Source organism: Equus caballus, chromosome 8 (genome assembly GCF_041296265.1).
Source record: "Equus caballus isolate H_3958 breed thoroughbred chromosome 8, TB-T2T, whole genome shotgun sequence".
NCBI classification, from domain to species: Eukaryota; Metazoa; Chordata; class Mammalia; order Perissodactyla; family Equidae; genus Equus; species Equus caballus.
This window is the reverse complement of record NC_091691.1, coordinates 47,083,285-47,102,726: the sequence shown is the minus strand read 5'-3', so window position 1 is coordinate 47,102,726 and position 19,442 is coordinate 47,083,285. Positions and strand designations below refer to the sequence as shown.

Here is a 19,442-nt window from a genome sequence, read left to right as displayed (position 1 = left end):
CACACAACTTGACATCTGTGAGATTCGCTTGTGTTGTGTGGATCAGTCGTTAGTTTTTTGGCTGCTGAGTAGGGTTCCGCTGTACGGATATACCACAGTGGCTTTATTGTCCATTCTCCTGTTGGTGGACATGTGGGTTTCCACTTTAAGGATATCATTAGTATTGTTGCTATGAACATTCTTGTACAAATCTTTTTGTGGACATCTATTTTCATTTCTCTTGGGTCAATACCTAGAAGCAGGCTTTCTGAGTCATAGTGTAGGTGATGTTAACCGGTCAGGATATATTGGCTGTGTATTTTCCTTCATGCTTGTCCTAAGATAAAAAGGCCACTCGTTGCCACGGTTAGGACAGGCCTTAAAGTGGGAGGGTTCCACAGGCGAGCGTTTCCCTGAGGCTCGGAAAGAAGCCTGTTATTTACAAAGCTTAAGTGGCGCCCCTTTAAAATTAGCCTTGTATTCATAGTTCCATTTGTATTTTTTAGCTTTGATCCATGGTCACTCCCACTGTTAGCCACTGTGAAAGGGCAAAGGTGAAATTTTGAATTAAAGAAAAATTCCTGGGGCAGGTGTGAAAACCAAAGTGCTTCCGCCCCTGTGGTTTTGGCCCTCTGGTGTCTGGAAGGTGACCACAGGACATGAAAGGATGTGCGCCTCCAGGCTGCGTGCAGGCTCCTGTAGGGCCTTAGCTTAATGACGCTGTTTCTCTGGGCTCCGAGCGAGGGCGGGAGGCCTCGTGTCAGGACGGGCCGCTTCCTGCCCGCGCACCGCCTGGCCTGTAATTAAAGTTTCACTAGAGAGCAGTTATTTGTCATTAGAACCTGGCAGCTGGAGTCGGTAGTGGTTTTGTTTTTTTCCCTTTATGGGTGTGGAGAGCAATTAAGAGAAAGTAAGTGGAAGAGTTGACTGAGAATGCCAACAAAATTAACATTATTTGAATGGATTTCTGGATCCTTTTCCTTTCTCAGGAAGAAAAACCTCTCGGACTGTTTTGACATCAGAAGGAAAACCAGTGAACCCCCTTTCTGATACCTATAGCTTTATAGATCTCGAGACGACATCTGTTGGATTGGTCTCTGTGATAAAGTGCCTATCTTTTATTTACTTAATATTACAGTCTAACTACTCAGAAAAAGCCCCCCTTTCACCCCACATCTCCCCGGTGCTGTGAGGATATATCTTAGAACTTAGTTTCTCGGTGCAGTACGAGATGCTGAGCGGTGGGAAATAGAAGGCTCAATAAAAGGAAGACTGGTTCAGCCTTCTGGGTGGTGGGCAAGTAGACTCTGCTTTCCCCACCCTGTTTCTTTTTCATTGAAAGCTGTCTCGCTGACATAGGTACTTACTTAGCTGTCTGCAGGATGGGTTTATTGAGAAGCTAAAGCAGCTCGAGCCCTGGGGGCCCCTCCCTTACCAGGCTCCTTCCCAGAGCCCTCAGCTTTCAAGGGGCCTGAAGCTTATTCAATTCGGGAGACCCTCTTAAAGGAAGCTAATGCAACCTGACAGAAACACCTTTACCAGGCCTCGCTCTCCCAAGACGTGAAAGGGCCCTGGGGCTTCCCAGGCCCTGCACAAATGCTGAGCAGCAGGATCTTTGAGGCCCCCCAGCTTGTGGTGTAAGTGTTAAAATGCCTTAAAAGCCTCATTGCGTTGTGGTGGGTTCTGTTTTCTGTTTGGGTTTTTGTGTTTTGGGGTTTCTGTGACTACATTATTGGATATAATTCACATAGCGTACATTTCATCTGTTTAAAGTGTACAATTCAGTGGGTTTTAGTATATTCACAAAGTTCTGCGGCCATCACCACAGTCAATTTCAGGACATTTCCATCATCCCCAAACTAAGCGCCTGCACCCTCAGCCTCCCACCCACTCAGCCCTAGGCAACCACTGATCTACTTTCCATCTCTGTAGACTTGCCTGTTGTGGACGTTTCCTATCAGTGGAATCATACACTCTTGGCCTTCTGTGTCTGGCTTCTTTTACTTAGCATAATGTTTTCAAGGTTCATCTACGCTGTAGCTTGCATCACTATTGTGATTTTTTTAAATCATTTTTCTTGTAAAAAATAGTACAATTTTTACAAATGTAAAAATAGTACAAAATGGAATATTAGCTTTACATTTTACCCAGGATTTTATAGCATCTGCTCCCTTTCCATGTATCTGTCTCAGATTCGATAATCACTTGGTGATTTTTAGCATGACCCTCCATACACGGTTCATCAGCCCGTGCTCTGAGACCACTGTTTAAGAAGCATGGATTTAAGAGTGCGTCTGCATGCCGTCCAGGCATGTGTGGACTCGGGGCCACATCCACCCTGAGTCCTCTCAAATGGGTGGAGACACTTCTCCGTGGGTTTCTGGAGTACCTGATACATGTTTGACAAATATCTGAAACTGTGGCATGCTTTGCACAGCCTGGTAAATCCACGTGGTCGTGTAAACCTGCAACAAAGGCAGCTTTTCTTGTGCGTCTCTCCTTGATTTGCAAACTATTTCATTTCAGTGATGGAAACTGAAGAACTCCCCTAAGGGGCGAGGGGAGAGGAAATCCAAGGTTATGCATTTGGAATCCGAGGGGTAGAAATAGCAACAAATGCAGCCCCAGGCTGCGCAGGCCTTCTGCTCTTCCCGACAGTTCCCTTGTGATTTACTGTCCTCTTAGGGAAAAGGATTAAATACCTAGAGCAGCTCAAATGCCCAGCTGTTCATGGTTAGATTGATTTAGTTACCAGCCACAGCTCTGCTTAATGACCTTAGTGAACAGGTGACATCTGCTTTCCGGTGCCCAGCTGAGCTCAGAGCCTGGGCGTCGGGCAAGTGCGGTCCGACAGGACAGCCCTGACTGTGCAGTGCCTCCTGGTGCTGGAGGAGCCGCAGAGGTCCTGTCCGAGACCCTCCTTCCCTTCCTGGGCGAGGAACCGAGGCCTGGGGAGGCTGCAGGCCTGCCCTCCTCTCCCTGCTGGCTCCTGGGCTACAGGGAGCCCTGGGGTGGGAACCCAGCTCCTTTGGACTGTTCCTGCCAACAGGGGCTCCTCTGACCCCAAGGGGAACAGTAGCAGAGTTTATAGCGTGCTCGCATCATTCAGAGCTGCTTGGAAGATTCCTGAGGAGATGCGGAGGGCCGGAGGCTGGGCAGTGGGGGAAGGTGGAAAACCTCACCAGGCCCCAAGGGGAAGTACCTTTTAGGTTGTTTCTGTTGGGATCAGACCAGCAACCTGTTGGCCCTGGGCCCTTCATTGTTCTCCAGCATTGTTATTGGGGCCTGTGTACCCCACCACACACCGACTGCCTCAGTTCCCCCTCACCTGCGCCCGCTATCTCCCAGTGCACCCCAACTCCACCCTGAGAGGCCATCGCCTCACAGCCTCGTGTCTGGTGCCCTGGGCCGGGATGGGCCCGAGTTCACTGGAGGTTCCCCCCTTTCCCTCCTGAGGAGTCAAGCCTGTGTTTGTTTTTTAAAAAGCAAAGGATATCTCAGCATCTCCACAACAGATGTGGTAGACTCTGCCAGCCAGATAGCTCAGTTGTGGTCTTACCATCATTTCCTGTTATCTCAGAGGGGATTTGTGGTGTCAGCCCCCACGCTGAGCCTTCCTCTCTCTGCCTCCCGTGCCCTGTGGGGCAGGCCGGGCGGGGCTCCTTTCTGAATTGCATCTCTCTGGGCATTCTGCGCTTCGGATGGTCTCCTCCTCCCAGCTGACCCTCCCTCTTGCCCTGTGTGCAGCTGTGCATGCACAGCTCCCTGCAGCCAGGCAGCTACGAGAAAGTGCGTCTTCGTGATCTCTCACCCCAAGCAGGAACAGCCCCCTCTGCCAAAGCACGAGCACCCGGTTGGAGCTACCCATCCATCATGCACCCAGCCCAGCTGTCGGCCACTGCTGGGGCCACCGGGTGCCCTGCATCTGGCAAATCCCATGGGCTGGAATTAGGTGGCCTTGAAAACAGGGGTTGCTCAGTCTGTCCCAGACCAGGAAGGAAACCTGTTTATTAGCATTTTGATTCATAGTAATGTGCATGCACTGGCAAAGCCCAGGCATTGCGAGTCCTTGTAAACCACATAATTAGACTGATAGGTGAGCTGGAGCAAAGCTTTGGCCTCTCTTTTGATTCATTCTCTCTCAAAGCAGAAAGAATGAGTGGCTGGGGGCCCATTGTGGTCCGCTCCTGCAGCCCAGCCTCCCAGTACTGCCTCAGCTCACCCCCATCCCTGGAAAGAGGACTACCCTCTCTCGGGGTGGTGGGGAGGCCCAGCCTCTAAAGGCTGTCACGAGGTTCCCTCAAGGCAGATAGGACCATGCAGAGGAATTGTGGCTGCCATATTCCAGAAAGTGTTGCTTAGTGGGAGCCGGAGCTGAAGACAGTGAGGACTGTTGTCCCCCTCTGGAATCTGCCTGAGCAGTGGCCCTGGGCTCGGGGTGATTCATCCAGTACCTGGAGCCTGGCCCAGTGTGCTCAAGGTGCAGCGTGTGAACAAGGCCCTGTCTGAGCAAAGGTCTGGGAGCAGACTGTCGCTTTGGGGAACGCCCATCAGCTGCCCTGATTTTGCATCTTGTACACTGAGTGTGAGTAGGCCCTGGAGCAGCACCGCAGACCTGGTGCCCTGCAGCCCTCAGCATAAAGTGGATGGTGGAGAAGCCAGGTGAAGCACTGTGGCACAGAGAGCTTAAGCACTTGGCACTAGGCCACCCAGTGGCCGAGTGGCAGAGCTGAGGGGTCTGGCTCCAGAAACTGGGCTCTTCCCCGCTGAGCTGCAGCTCAGAGAAGCAGAGAAGGAAGCAAGACTGAAGAGAGAGCTGTCTCCACAAGCAAAGGAGGCAGGGGAAGAAGAAACATGGAAAGTTCTCCCTCAGCCCAAGGCCTGGGCCAGCACTTGCTGCCTGGGGCAGAGCTGGGGCCTCGCAGGCGGGGCGGCTATGCATCCAGCCTGGGAGGAACGGCTGGGCTCAGATCACAGCCAGGCCACATAGCAGCACCATGTGGAGCAAGCTTCACTGTGCTGTGTTGTTGAATTTTGTCCCCAAAATGATTGGCTGAAGTCCTAACCCCGTACCTCAGGATGTGACCTTATTTGGAGATAGGGTGTTTGTAGATATAAATTAGTTAAGATGAGGTTGCACTGGAGTAGGGTGACCCTTGATCCAATATGACTGGTGTCCTCATAAGAAGACAGGGACACAGAGAGCAGATGGCCTTGTGAACAGAGACACATGGGAGAACGCCATGTGCCGGCAGAGGCGGAGGCTAGAGTGCTGTGTCTACAAACCAAGGAACGCCCGGGACCCCCAGAGATAAGGAAAAGCAAGGAAGGGTTCTCTCCAGAGTTTTGGAGTGAGCAAGGCCCTGCTGACACCTTGATCTTGGACTTCTGCCTTCCAGAACTGTGAGAGAATAGATTCTGTGGTTTAAGCCATGCAGCCTGTGGTACTTTGTCACAGCAGCCACAGGAAACTAACACAACCGCTTTTGCATTTTCCACCAGCCTAAGGTGCTCAGCCTGACCCATTATTGACTGCCGTCTTGAGTCTTGGAGGCATTTCATTGCCCCGGAAGCCAACCTACCTCACCCCGAAATAGATGTGAGCAAACGGACTGGAATGACCGTATTATTGGGCACCTGCCTCAGGTGTGGGCAGTGGTCAGGCTATATCTATGTGGAAACACTCAGAGTAGCCAGGTGTGTGCATCAGTTATGGTTGAGTGATGAAGGACAGCGTCTGCTCAGGTTGAAGAAGAAAGAAATTTATCACAGGGTGTTAAATAGCTTATAGCGCTGGAGCGGGGCTGTTTGCTGCCATCTCCCCCTTTTGTGCTCTCTATAAAATTCTCCAGTGTCCTTTAGGTACATTCTGCTGTCTCTTATCTTCAAGATAAAGCTATGAAGCAGCCCCGTCAGATATTCTTACCTCGGTTGAGAGAGGAGGAAGGTGAGGCTGAGGGAGGTTAAGCCACTTTCTCCGAATTGTCTGACCTGCTGAAGGCAGAGCCACGGACCACCGCCCCAACCCTTTCTACCTGCCAGCCATCTCGAGCTGCTCTCCCCTGCTCACTTCAGACTGATTAAGAATGGAAAAGCAGAAAGGCAGTGCAAGTGTGGGTTGGGAGACCTGGATCCCAGCACTGGGCCTGCCTGAGCCTGCTGAGGTCTGAACAAGCCCCTTCACCTTTCTGAGCCTCTGTTTCCACACCTGTAAGGTGGGGTGGCTGGAATGCATCTGCAAACTTCTTTTTCGGCAGCGGGAGCCTTCTTTCAAGAGAAACATTGTGCGTATCTACATTTAAGACAGGAAAAGGCAGAGTTGCTGTGGTTGCCACAGAGAGGGATCCAGACTGCCCCCCCAAGATACTCCTGCTTGGGGCTTGTGGGGCTTCAGCCCCTGACAAAGGCCAGGTACTGCTTGGTTGAGCCCACTCATATCGTTGCGAACTGTGACTTTCCTCTGCAGAGGAAGAGCAGGAGCGGGCAATCTCTGGGAGTTCAGGGTGCCTGGACGTGGAGGGAGGGAGGAGGCGGGGAGAGGTGCTGGGTATTTAGGAAACAGAGGAGTTGACTGATTGGGGACGGGCCCACCTTGCGCTGAACATGTTAGATGTGGTCCCCTCTTCTCCCACCTGTTTCCTAAATGAAAAATCTTACATCCTAGTCTACCAGAGGAAACATTTGTTTAAGGTGAAATGAGCAGTTTTAAAAGTAGGAAGGGAAACAAGCCTGTCTTGGAGGGCTGCCCCAGGGGAGGCATCCACTCTGCTGGACCTTGGCGGAGTGGCCTCCATAAAGTCCTGGGTGCTGCCCTCGCTGTCTGGCAGAGCAGCACTGCACACACGTGTGTGTGTGCATACATGTGTCTGCACACTGGTGCTGCCCACTGCATTGCCGCTTCCCTGCTCCTCACCAACACATCACAGGTACACATGGCAGCTCCCAGAATGGGCACGTCCCAGGCAGCTGAGGGAGAGCTTCCTGACTGGCTCGGAAAGACCAGGTGTGGTGTCGCACCCACTGAGTCCACTTCCACCCAGAATTTGAGAAAGCTTTGAATAAGTGTGACGGGATCGCTTGGCTTAGTATTGCTGCGGTTTGCCTTTATTCACCAGAGCAGCAAAGAAAGTGCCCTTGAGATCCGTGTGAATCTGGACGTGCTGGCCATCTGCCTGCACTTGTTTGTTAACTGACACCAGAGGCATCCCATGTGCCTCTTCTAGAATCATGTCCAAGCAAGTGTCTTCTGAATGGAGATGTTCACAGGAAGCCACTAAATTTTAAAGCCGCTGAGGAAACCTTTGATGCATCTTCTGGAAAAGGCCATGGACTTGCCTGAGAAGAGGCTGGCGGCAGCCATCCGTGAGAACAGGCCTGTTCATCTGAATCTGTAGTTTCTTCTTTCTCTGGCTTTGCCTGTCGCCAGCCGGAAGGGACATCACACGTTGTCACAGCCCTTGGAAAGTGTACTCCTGAGGAAGAAGGGTGAGGCTAACCTGGCGAGACCCAGCCAGAGATGGTGTTTAATGAAGAGTTCACACTGTAAGGCACAGAGGAGCCGGGAGACCAGAGTACTCAGAAAGGGCTCAAAGGAGCCGGTCTTTAAGGATGGATAGAATTAGAAAGGGCTCCAGAGGGTCAGAGGAGGAAACTCAAGGTTCAAGGGATTATTAATAATAGCTAACGTTTCGTCCATACAATGGAATATTATTCAGCCTTAAAAAGAAACGGCATTCTGACACCTGCTACAACATGGATGAACCTGGAGGGTGTTATGCTAAGTGAAATAAGCCAGTTACCAAAGGACAAATACTGTATGATTCTACTCATATGAGGCGTCTAGAGGAGTCAAATTCAGAGAGGCAGAACATAGAGTGGTGGATGCCAGGGGGAGATATGGGGGGTGGGGGAATCAGGAGTTAGTGTTTCATGGGGACAGAGTTTCAGTTTGGGAAGATGATAAAAGTTCTGGAGATGGATGGCGGTGATGGTTGCATAACACTGTGAATGTGCTTAATGCCACCAAACTGCACACTTAAAAATGGTTAAAATGGGGCCAGCCCCGATGCCCTAGTGGTTAAGTTTGGCGTGTTCCACTTCAGCAGCTCACTCTTCTGTCGGTGGCCGTGCTGTGGCGGTGGCTCACATTAAAAAAAAAAAAGGAAGAAAAAGAAGATTGACAACAGATGTTAGCTCAGGGTGAACTTCCTCAGCAGAAAAATGGTTAAAATGGCAAACTTTTTGTTATGTCTCTTTTCCCACAATATAAAAAAAAAAAAAGCTAACATTTATTGAGCACTTGCTGTATACCAGGCACCTCACAGAGCACTTTCCTCCTCACGTGGTTCTCTAAATAGCCATAGGAAGTAGGTGCTGTTAACTGTTTTCCTTTTACAAATGTAGAACCTGAGGTTTGGGGTCTCCTGAGGTCTTATAAGTCTCCGAAAGCCAGACAACCAGTGATGGTCCAGTGTGGATCGAACCAGATATGTCGAGTCCAAATGCAAACCCTAAACACTGCACTGTGTGAGCAACAGGCTGAAATGCGGGAACGGAGGGCGGGACTCCCCTTCCTGCCGGTCCTGTCCTCCCAGTCTAGAGGCCAGTGTTTCTAAGTGTCCCTCGTGCTGCTGGCAGCAGGGATGTGTTTCCATCTACCTCCAGAGGCCACAGCCCCATTCATGCTCTTGGATTCAGTGGAGCCCTCATTGTGGCTCTCAGCTGGTCTCCCCGTTGCTTGGCAATGTTGGCCATCGTCCATTGGCCATAACTTGCACATAATTGTCCCCACGACCCTTATTTTAAGGAGTGACTGTGTCGCCTGATCTCTTACAGACCACAGTAATCGACTACGTGAAACCCTCAGATCTCAAGAAGGACATGAATGAGACCTTCAAGGAGAAGTTTCCTCACATTAAGTTAACACTCAGCAAAATAAGGAGGTACGTGAGGATCGGCATCTGCTTGAACTTTCCCTTCGGTCCCCTCGCCCAGCCCAGCATGTTAAGCTCATGCTTTGTGCGAGGGTTCTTCCTGTTGTTCTGGGCACTTGCAACACAGGCACGTTCAGCAAAAAGACTCATCCGATGCTGGCTGGCTGGTGCCACGATGTGAGAGCCAAGGGAAGCAGGACAGAAGGCAGAGCTCTTGACACGAGTGGACATGGATCTGGGGGGAGGTTCCTCCAATGAAAGAATAATTTCATGCTACCGGCAGCTCACCAGTTCAGTAGGATTTCTGTTTTGGAAAACTCAGAATAGGAAACATTCGATTCCTGCTTTGTCAAATGTAGACAAAACAGAAGAGAAAAGAGTTGGTATCATAGGATTTGAGATAATGCTTTACCCACAATTGTCCGCCCAGAGGTAACAGCCAAGCCCTATCTTTAATCAGTCAGCAAAATAGCCAGGGCTAAATCAGGCTGGTATTTCCCCAACAGCTGATTGGATCAACTTTGTGGTGACCCTCATCTGCCAGCCAGACAGTCAAGAGGACTGGCCCTGCTGGGCCGGAGAGGAGCTGACTCGTGGTGTGGTATCTGTGTTCCAGGACAGCGAAATTTCAGTGCGCGTGTGTGTGTGTGTGTGTCTAGTAATGGAGGCTCGACTGTACACCAGCACAATGTTGGAATATGTGCTAACATTTACACACATGTGTATTGTAGTACATTTGATTTGATTTGGTTAACATTTGAATGATTTGATTCTGGCATGTTCCAAGCCAGAGAGGTGAGAAAAGTTAAGTATTCACCCTGTGGCCACTTGCTGGGCAGCGTTCCTTGTACACTGGTGGTTGTGCTCTCAGCTTCCCCCCTGTTCTGCTGTAGTTAATGAACATGACTGACATTCGGCAGAACTGATACCAGGTACCTAATTCATTCCTCGTTCATCTCTCTGGAATGACCATAGTTCCCCTCAGAGTTTCCCTCTCTCAGAGAGAACCTCAGACTTCCACTTGGGTTCAGTGTGTCCCGAGTCAACCTGGTCTGTACAGCTTCACCAACAGAGAAGAGTGCAAAGCGCCCACGACTTGAGTGTGTTCCTCACACGTTGTGTGACTTTCTCACTCAGGGATGTCATCCCCTTCCGCGTCGCCCTTCTGGGAGTGAGAAAGAGAATGAACTTTCCAGATGGAGTAGTCTTTCTCTGGGGTCCCTGAAGCTCCGTGTTCTAACAAGACTCTGCCCCCCTTCTTGTTTTCTCTAGTCTGAAGCGAGAGATGAGGAAGCTGGCTCAGGAGGACTGCGGCTTCGAGGAGCCCACGGTGGCCATGGCCTTTGTCTACTTTGAGAAGCTCGCCCTCAAGGGGAAGCTGAACAAACAGAACCGGAAGCTTTGTGCCGGAGCCTGTGTGCTGTTAGCAGCCAAAATTGGAAGCGACCTCAAAAAGCACGAAGTCAAGCATTTGATTGATGTAAGTGGCGCGCGTCGGATGGCTGGGGGAGCAGGCGCCCCAGGGCAGCATTTGTCTCTCAGAAGCCTGGTTGGAGAATTCTGATCCTTAGTGGGTTACAGAGACCAGGGCTGTGAGGTCATCCTTTCTGCAGTGGATGTCAGATGCCACAGCTCAGGCTGTCTTAATACAAAGACCATCCGCTTTGACGAGACTGAAGATCCCCAGTGAAAAATCCATTTTCAGACACCATGAGGGGTGAAATTATTCTCACAGCCACAGAAGCCACTGTACTGATAAGGGGTCTTGTGGGCAGTGTGAGCCGCAGAGCGTCCTTCAGACATTGGCTCAGCAGACCTTGGCTTTCTGCAGCCCTGGTGGCCTCCTCTTTGGGGAGAAGCGTGGGTTTGACTGAGTGATATCTCCTTTCTTTTAAAGGAGAGCGCCATCAAAACAAGGAAACGATGATCTTTTTGGACCGATATATGAATGCCTGTTTTAAAATAGAGTGTATTCATAGAAAATTTGGGGTACCATAAAACCAACAGATCAGGAGACAGCTGCCCTTGAAAAGACAGTTTCTTACTCAGGTTCCGAGAGGAGGGGTATCTTAGCCACAATAAAACACCACAGACTGGGAGCTTTCAACAACAGACGTTTATTTCTCAAAGTTCTGGAGGTTTGGGAGTCCAAGATCAGGATGCCAGCTGCTTTGTCCTGGTGAGGGCCCTCCTGGCTTGCGATGGCCACCTTCTCGCCGTGTCCTCACATGGCCGGGAGAGGGAGAGCAAGCCAGCTCTCTGGTCTCCTCTTATAAGGGCATAATCCCATCCTGAGGCCTCCTCCCCCTTCAGCTCCTCACCTGGGGTGCTCCCCATTTCTACTCCAGCAGCCCCTACAGCTGAGTGGACTGAGAGGACCAGGCAGGGAGCCCCGGGCACGAAGCCCAATGCTCTGCGCTCAGCCCACTCAGACACAAGGACTGCGTGATGCTCTGAAAGTGTGGCCACCTCACCAGGACTCTGCGACCAAACTGCAGAGAATCAGCTCACCCGTTTCTGAATTTACCACATGGTTATCGTTGTAGACGATTTGCTGTATTTTTAGTCTTACCTCAAAGCCTGAGTAACTTAGTTGTCACAGGTAGAGTTGGAACCCCAGTTAAGTCTGAATCTCAGTGTTGCAATTTATTGCCCATGTCATCTTGGACAAATGAACCTCTGGAGCTTGTTTTCTCCCCTGTGAAATGGAGATAAATGTGACATTATTGAGAGACTGCATGAAGCCGTGGATACGTGTGCGGCTCCCAGCTGACGGTTGCTCTTCCGGGAGCTTTGATCCCCTCTCTGCCTCCACGGTCTTGCTCGTAACAGGTTTCTCTGTACGCACGCACTGGCTGATGGATAGAGAGGGGCTACGTGTGGAGAGAGCCTAGTATTTTCATTTCAAAGCTAAAATGCTTTTGGTTTTCCTTAAATTTGTTGCAGAAACTGGAAGAGAAGTTCCGGCTGAACAGACGAGAACTGATTGCCTTTGAATTCCCGGTGTTAGTGGCCTTGGAATTTGCTCTTCATCTGCCAGAGCACGAAGTCATGCCCCATTACCGCCGCCTGGTCCAGAGCTCCTAGCACCGGCCCGAGGAGGGCCAGGGACCGCTTCCTCTGAGTGCGGCAGCGTTCCACTCACTACTGGGAATGCAGAGATAGAGCCCATCGTAGCCAACTGTCTTCCTGTCGACATGTTTTTGTGTAGAAGCAGCTCGGGAACCTCTTCAGGGAGTCTTTGGTCTGGCTAGCCGAGCTGAGCCATGAGCTGCTTCCTGTTCAACAGGGCAGGGGAGACCCAGCAGACGGCGGCGGCAGCCCCTCCAGCCCTCTGCTTGGCAGGAATTTCTAGCTGCCTCACCTGGTCTTCCTCCCGGTACACCCAGCCTTGCAAGTGCGGTCCAGGCCCTTCTCTCCAGACTCATTCCAACTCGGAGTATGAAATTCTAGAGCGGAGGGGAGAAGAGTATTTGCAGAAGTTGGGGGAAAGCTTTTAAAAGACCCCCTCACTGGGTCGAAAGAGCGTGCCAATCTATTTTTGTATCAGCTGTTAGAAGTGCACTGTCCCCTAGGGAGTGTGGATGAGCGAGTGTGAGAACGTGTGTGTCTGAGAGAGATTGCGTCAGCCCTCGGCCCCCAGAGCCTGTCCCACTAGCCGTAGAGCAGACCTCGGCCTGGGGTCGTGAGCCAGGCTGACCTTGGGTAGTTATTTCTAGATAATCTCTGGATAATACTCACTCTCTCAGTACCAGATTGTCTGACAGCCTCTGCCCTTAGAAAATGACGTCGTTTCTGTACTGCTTCTACCACCAACGGGACAGAGAAGACAAGTTCTCGGGGATGGATGAGTTGGTGGCAAAGCATGGCGTGTGGCGCTCTGTGCCCTTCTGCCATCACACCGCATGCACAGATTTCACCCTCGCACTTTTCCCACCGTGGAGACGGCCGGGGCTGCACTCCGTGGTGTGGGTTCCTGTGCTCTATGTTAGAGTGCGTGATGAGCACATTTATTGTGCTATATATGTATATATGAAAGATGTTTTATAAAAATCCAGAATAGGGGTAAGACGCGTGATTGGCGTTTCGGGGCTTTTGACGGCTGGGACAGGCTGCGTCTTGAGCTGAGGTTGAGTCGATTGATGAGGCAGTGACTCTTGTCATCGCCATATACCCAGGGCTGTCGGTGCAGAATTTTAATTGTGACTTGTACTGACTCACTGGGATGACCTGTACTGAGGCATGTCACCTCACAGCCACAAGAGAGAGGTGCCCACCAGGGTTTGCCTGACTGAAGAAAGCCTGTGGCCGTGTAAAAAGAGAATTAAAATATTTTATTGTTTCTCTGTACATGTATGTGTCTGTATAGACATACCCCTGCCCTGCCCCCACTTCAGATTTCACACACAGTCCCGGAGCTGCTCACGTCACCGCGGAGAAAGGGCGGGGGGGAGACTGAGTGTGAGAGGACAGCCACACAGGATGGAGAAACTCAGGGAGCAGTTGGGAGAGAGCAACCAGGATACTCGCGTTCTCCGGGGCGGCAGATTGAACTGCATTTAGTCCCAGATATTTTGCTAACGAGTGTCCTTATCTGGGTTCAGTTGTAAGACAGTGATTCTGCTGGGGGATGTGATGAACATGTCTGGCTAGATCAGCTCGTATTTAAGGGGCGCCTGCTGTTTAGCAGGCAAATTGGGGAGGAAGTACCAAGTCTTCACATGCCACCATCGCCTGAACTACGGTTCTCTCCCGGCAGCTGGGGTCCGTCACTTGCAGCTCTCTGACGAGCCCCCCGGTTCCCAGCCCACTCAGCTCACTGAGGAGTGCCTGGCCAGGGGACAGCCTCTCTGAGAGGCAGGGCCGCTGGCACCTAGAAGTTGCCCGCAAAGCTCCCTGCCAGCGCTCTGCCTTGAGTCTCCTTCCAAGCTTGGGGGGACAACCAGTGGGCAACACAGGCCACCAGCCCAGACATGAGGAGGGCAGCCTGCATCCCTCCTGCGTCTTAAAATGAGACTAACATTCTTGAATTTGGGGTAATTTGTTTGGTTTTTAGCATTTATGAGATGGACTTAAGAACTTGTTGGTCCAGTTAAAAAAAAAACAATTTTAAACTTTATTTTGGCCTGTGGATTTGTTGAGTGGGAGTTTTATTGGTCTTAATTTAGTTGGGAGGGGGCTGAGATGAAAGATTTTGTCGAGAGCTTTCCTTTCGCCTGTCCACAGCAGGAGCTTTCTGAAGGGAAAGGGCACGAGATGGAGGATGGGGATGAAGCCAGAGCCGCCCCTGTGACGTGTGCATCCCAGACACTTCCCAGCCTTGGGCCTCGGCAGAGAGTCGAGGAGGCAGCCCCAGCCTGTGTGGAGAGAAGGAGACTCAGCAGACTGTTCTAGAAGACCCTGAGGCTCTGTCCTTCCACCCACCACCACAGCGAGCAGGTTCAGGCCCCTTGCAAGGCCCACTCGCTCTCAGGCCTGCCCTGAGCCTCTCCAGCTCTCCCCATGCACAGACGTCTGTGGGGAGCCCTGCCCGGCCAGATGCTCCTCAGGACAGCACTGGCTGCTCTGCCTGACTTGGTTTCCCCGACTGGCTTGGGGGATCTGGGGCTCCTCTCCTCTAGTCAGCCCTGACTGTTAAGTTAGGTACAAGACGGGATCAAGCGAGCAGACAGGCTAGTGCAGCCGCCCCCTGCCCAGAGTACCTGCCCTGGGTGCCTGAGCCCAGGCCAGCCCAGTCACTGCTTTCCCTATCTGTCCCCTAGTCAAGCCTCTCTTAAAGCAGGAGACCCACACCAAGTGCAAAGCTGTGCATTTTCCTTGGTTGCTTTTTTTTTTTTTTTGATCAAAAATTGCCCTACCACGGTTTCTGTCATCCTCACCCAGCAGGCCCATTTTGGGCTGTCCCTTATTCCACACAAACCAGTCTGTACCACAGGCCCTGCCTCACTGACGTGGGAGCAGGGGACATTGGAGTTCCTTCCCCTCCTCCTTATTGTTAACACTCCGTCCTGTCCTCTTCATTCCACCAACAGCAAATAAGACTGCTTGCTGCCCCTGCAGCTGGATTCTTTCTCTCCCTCTGAGACATTTCCGTGCCCACCTGCCAGCCCTCGCCTTCCACCAGCGCTGGCTGCCCCCGTAACTCAGATCCTGAAGCCACCTCACCCCCTTGCAATCTGCAAGTGGGGAGGGGGAGGCTGGAGAACAAAGCCACTTTGAGCTAGGTGGTTTCGTTACCTGCTAATTGTGTTATTTATCCAATGATGGAAGAAGTCCTTCAAAGAAAGGGGTTTGTGAGGGAGCATCCCAGGGGCTCACCCCTCCCAGGGGCAGGCAGTCCATCTCCCCAGGGTTTGCAGGGCCATTTGGTTAAGGACAGCACTAGCCAGGTCACAGCAGGCCCAGGTAGGAGAGTGCTGAGGGCCAGGGACGGGAGGAAACATCAAGACTATAAATCTGGAGTCACATGTCGTTAACACCAACTTAAACAAAAGGTCGCTTCAGGTAGTGCAACTGCAAGGCAGAACTGAGGTAAAAAGCTATAAAAGAATGAGATGATAGGTGAAGGCAATGGTCATCTTACTGCCAAAGGAACCCAGTGCAGAATGCTCAGAGCCCTCACCCCATAAAGGACCATTCGGACTTCTAAGTAGAAAGACTGCAAACACAGAGCTGGCTGAACCGTGAAGATGCCTGGCAAGGATGGTGCCTGCCCATGTGCCATCTCCCACTGTCATCTTGCTACTCAAAGTGTGATCCGAGGACCAGCAGCATCGCCATCACCTGGTGGCTTGTTACAAATGGAGAATCTGCATCTTAACCAGATCCTGTGGAGATTTACGCATTAAAATCTGAGAGGCACTGTTCCTCCATAGACGCATAGGAAAGAAAATTTTTGTCTAAAAAAGGATACAACTCATCATGTATAGAGTTGTCTAAAATAGAGAAAGGTGCAGAGACACTGTAGATGGTTTTTAATACCAAAAAAGTAGTGCCAATCTCTCTCTGAAAGGGAGTTTTGACATCTGCTTACCTCGCTGCCTCATCTAACATCTGGTTGTACGTGGCCAGAAAGATTTAAATTGGGCTAAGCTACAGTTAACCTATTGTAGGTCTCAAATGTGGAGCTGGCTCACAGGGCATGGCCTCAACCAGCGTTGACCAAGATTGCTGCTCAGATGAGGCCTGTATCCCAGGTTCCTGGGCCAGGGGGAGAGGGCTGCAGAGTGTGCTGGAGCAGGAGTCCCCTCTACCGTAGCTGGGGAGCAGTACAGTTGTGACCTTGGGGACATCAAGGATGAACAGACTTCCAGTTTCCTTGGACTGGTGTTCGTTGAGGTCCACCTAGCATTTTCTAAATGCATCTTACACTGGGTTCTGTGGGTGACAACAGGGCCCCCAAGGGCCTGCCCCTGAGGAGTTTCCAGAGGTTGGAGAGAGAGCCCTGGGGGCAGGTGGAAGGCAGCCTGAGTGGGCGCAGTGATAACTGTTCTCCAGAGGGAGCCCCGGCAGAAGCTCGAAGGGAAGTTCTGACTTCAGATGGCCCTGCACTGGACAAGGCCAAGGCAGCAGGTTAGAATTGCTGCTGGCACACAGAGGACCAGGCAGGCCAAGTTAGAGCAGCCCTATGAGTGAAGGCCGAGAGGACAGGCAGGATGAATCAGACTCCTTTCCAGAGCACCTGGACGGCTCGGTGAGAAGCCAGAGACATGAGCAGCACTAGGCAGAGAGCCCTTGGACACAGAGCCAGGGGGCAGAGCTGGGGAGGACTTGATTCACCACGCAGACAGCAGGCGCAGCGCCGAGCTAGGCACCTAAAGCACACGTTCTTAGTTAACCTTTAAACAAACTCTAAAATTAGGTCTCATGCTCCCATTTCATAGATGAGGAAACAGAGACTCTGGAAGACTGCTCCCCCAGGTCACACAGCTATGTAGTGGCAAAGGCAGCAGTCGTATCCAGGTCTGTCTGATCCCCAAGCCCGCCAGCTGTCCTGCCTCAAGCTTGGGTCAAAATAGAGAAGCTAAGAAAGCAAAAGGCCAGAGCCAGGCTGGCGTCAGATGTCCGGCTTGACCTGCTGCACTGATGGCCTCTCGGATTAGGAGGCGCCTTCTCCCCACCCCATCCAGCAGCCGCCAGCCCTTTCTGTGCAGAGAGCGAAGGGATCTGGAGCCACTAAATTGTTGTCCTCTGGGCTCTGAGCAGCCTTCAGAGCTGACGTGAGACACACTTTTGGGCCCTGTAGAACACAGGCTTTCTGGAAAACCTGCTTCAGCAACAAAGCAGACGACCACAGTGCAGAGTAACAGGGTCTATGGGCTTGCCCATCAGCATTTGACCAATTAGTTTCTCATTGTGTATGTATGGGTTTTCCACTGTGTGTGATAATTAACACAAATTCTCTTTGCCCCACTCTCTGTGTGTTTCTTGGCTGCTGTTCCTCCTACCAGTGTGTGACTCAGAAATGCACACGTTTTTCTCTAAGGCTAAGTCAGGTATACCTCGGGCAGGCAGGCAGCCAGCGGGGAGGCCACATCGCACAGGGGAGTCCATAGGATGCTCTGGGATTATGAGCTGTTTGAGACTGTTCATGCCTCAGCCCCCAAATGTCACAGGCACAGGCCATCATCAGATGTAAAGAAAGGCCCTTTCATGATCATTAACTGCTACTCGAGACCATGGGTTCGGGACAGCAGGAACAGCATCCCCAAGCACCCGGCACAGTGCCTGGTACATGGAATACACCAAACAAATGTTGGTTGAGTTGAATGAACTATCACAAATGTAGGGGAGGAAGACATTTCCTCTACCCTCTCTGGGTTCGTCTGGCTGGAGAATGAATTAAATTCACATGAGACAGAATAGCAGGAGAAAATTAAACAAGGCTTTGTGAAGACCATGGCCCGGGGCCTCTCTTCCTGAAGGAAGGAAGAAAGGGCACCAAAGAAGTGGGGTGCGCAGAGTGGTTATATACCCCCAAACAGGATGTTTCACATATGATTGAAATGTCCCTCCCACAATAGTCACAAGATTGCCCTGTTGGCACAGCACTTGATGGACACAACAGGTAGTGGGTCTGCTATCTTGGTGGGCTTAGCAAGAGGCAAGTCTATTGTCTCGAGTTGGGTGGTCACAGGTGAGCCCAGCAATCAGTTCCTAGCCTAAGGAAAGATGCTTAATCCTGAAGGAAATGCCAACGTTGGGAGGGGGAGGGAAGTTGCACCTTTACCTCAAGGACCTTTGTTCTTGCCATAGTATGCTGGGGTCCTGCCCCGGCGGAGTCCAGGTTCCTGAGGGATGGACGGCGTCGGCGCAATGAGGGGAAAACAAAGGGGACGTGAGACTTGGGTTGGTGTTAGCAAGTCCGACTTTACTGTGCACAAGTGTCGTTTATATATTTTTCAGGATTAGTACAGAAATAGTTCTACAAATATTCTCAGAGAGATAAGGAAGTAAAAAAATCGAGCACAAGAATATTTATTAGCATTCCATTCTATACAGCATAAGGTTAATGGTAGTCTTCTCCGCAATTAACTAGTGTTTGTTGTCTCTAAGCTAAAGGAGATAGGTACCTAGGCATCTGTTGTAATTCATGGTAAAGTTAAATCAAAGAGAGAAGGTCCAGGCCTCCGGACAGGACAGCAGTCCGTCTGGTTACATCCTGGTGGAGCCATCCCTGCCTCCCTCAATCATTTATGCCATTAGTGTAGATGGTTAATGGGAACAAAAGGCGACTCCAGGGTATCTTATCCCCAGGGCTATCTGCATCCTCAGCGGGCAGTTAAACATCTTTACTTTTTCGCGCCCTTTAGGGGGTGGAAGCATTCCTTTGTCTTTTAGATTGTAGCGCTAACAAGTCCCTTAAGTACACTGCCGGAGAAAGTATCACTTTGTTAGTAAAGTAAAGGGCTGAAAAGCTAAGCTAAGTTATATATCTTCAAGAATAAAAAACAGAAATAAGTATAGACATAACCTTGCTAGAAAGCATGCATATAATTCAGAAAATATCAGGGGTGTCGGCCGGCCATTCTTCACCGAGGGGCATCCCTGCACCCCTCGGCCCTTCTACTCATCAATTGTTTATTATTTATTGCTTTTAGGAGAAAACCTCTATAAGATTTTAACAGAAAGCAGAAGGTCAAGAATAATATGTAGATACTTCTTGATCATCCAATTAACCAGCAAACTCAGAAGGACGATGCATATATATTTAGACAAAGAACTGGAGGGAGAAGGAAACATTAACCAGACAGAGGCCATAAACCTAATTCGACATTTTATCTGGGCGGGATTCCTTTCTGATTGTCTCAAATGGGACTGTGTGCTCCTCCATTAATTAACTGAAAAATATCTTGAAAGTTACCTGCAGGTGGTCACATTCTCTTACTATATTTAATTTTCCCGGGAGGTAGTGCCTCCCAAGCAGCCACACAAAGGAGTGAAAACTGGAGGTTAAGAAAGGAAAAGGAATGAAGGGCAATTAGAAGCAGCACAGGTTTCAGAACTATGTGAGGGGCTGGCCAGTTATTC

At 50.8% G+C, this 19,442-nt stretch overlaps 1 protein-coding gene across 3 annotated transcripts in view; it reads left to right on the top strand.

The window, feature by feature from the left end:
• CABLES1 (Cdk5 and Abl enzyme substrate 1) overlaps positions 1 to 13,262 on the top strand; it is a 106,275-nt gene extending 93,013 nt beyond the window's left edge. For all 3 annotated transcript variants that reach the window (XM_014727759.3, XM_023647500.2, XM_070220726.1), the window contains 3 exons: positions 8,815 to 8,921; positions 10,185 to 10,392; positions 11,859 to 13,262. In XM_014727759.3, coding sequence (XP_014583245.2) covers positions 8,815 to 8,921; positions 10,185 to 10,392; positions 11,859 to 11,999 — 456 coding nt within the window. In that variant the 3' untranslated portion in view covers positions 12,000 to 13,262. The remainder of the gene's footprint in view (positions 1 to 8,814; positions 8,922 to 10,184; positions 10,393 to 11,858) is intronic.
• Positions 13,263 to 19,442: the final 6,180 nt, after the last annotated feature.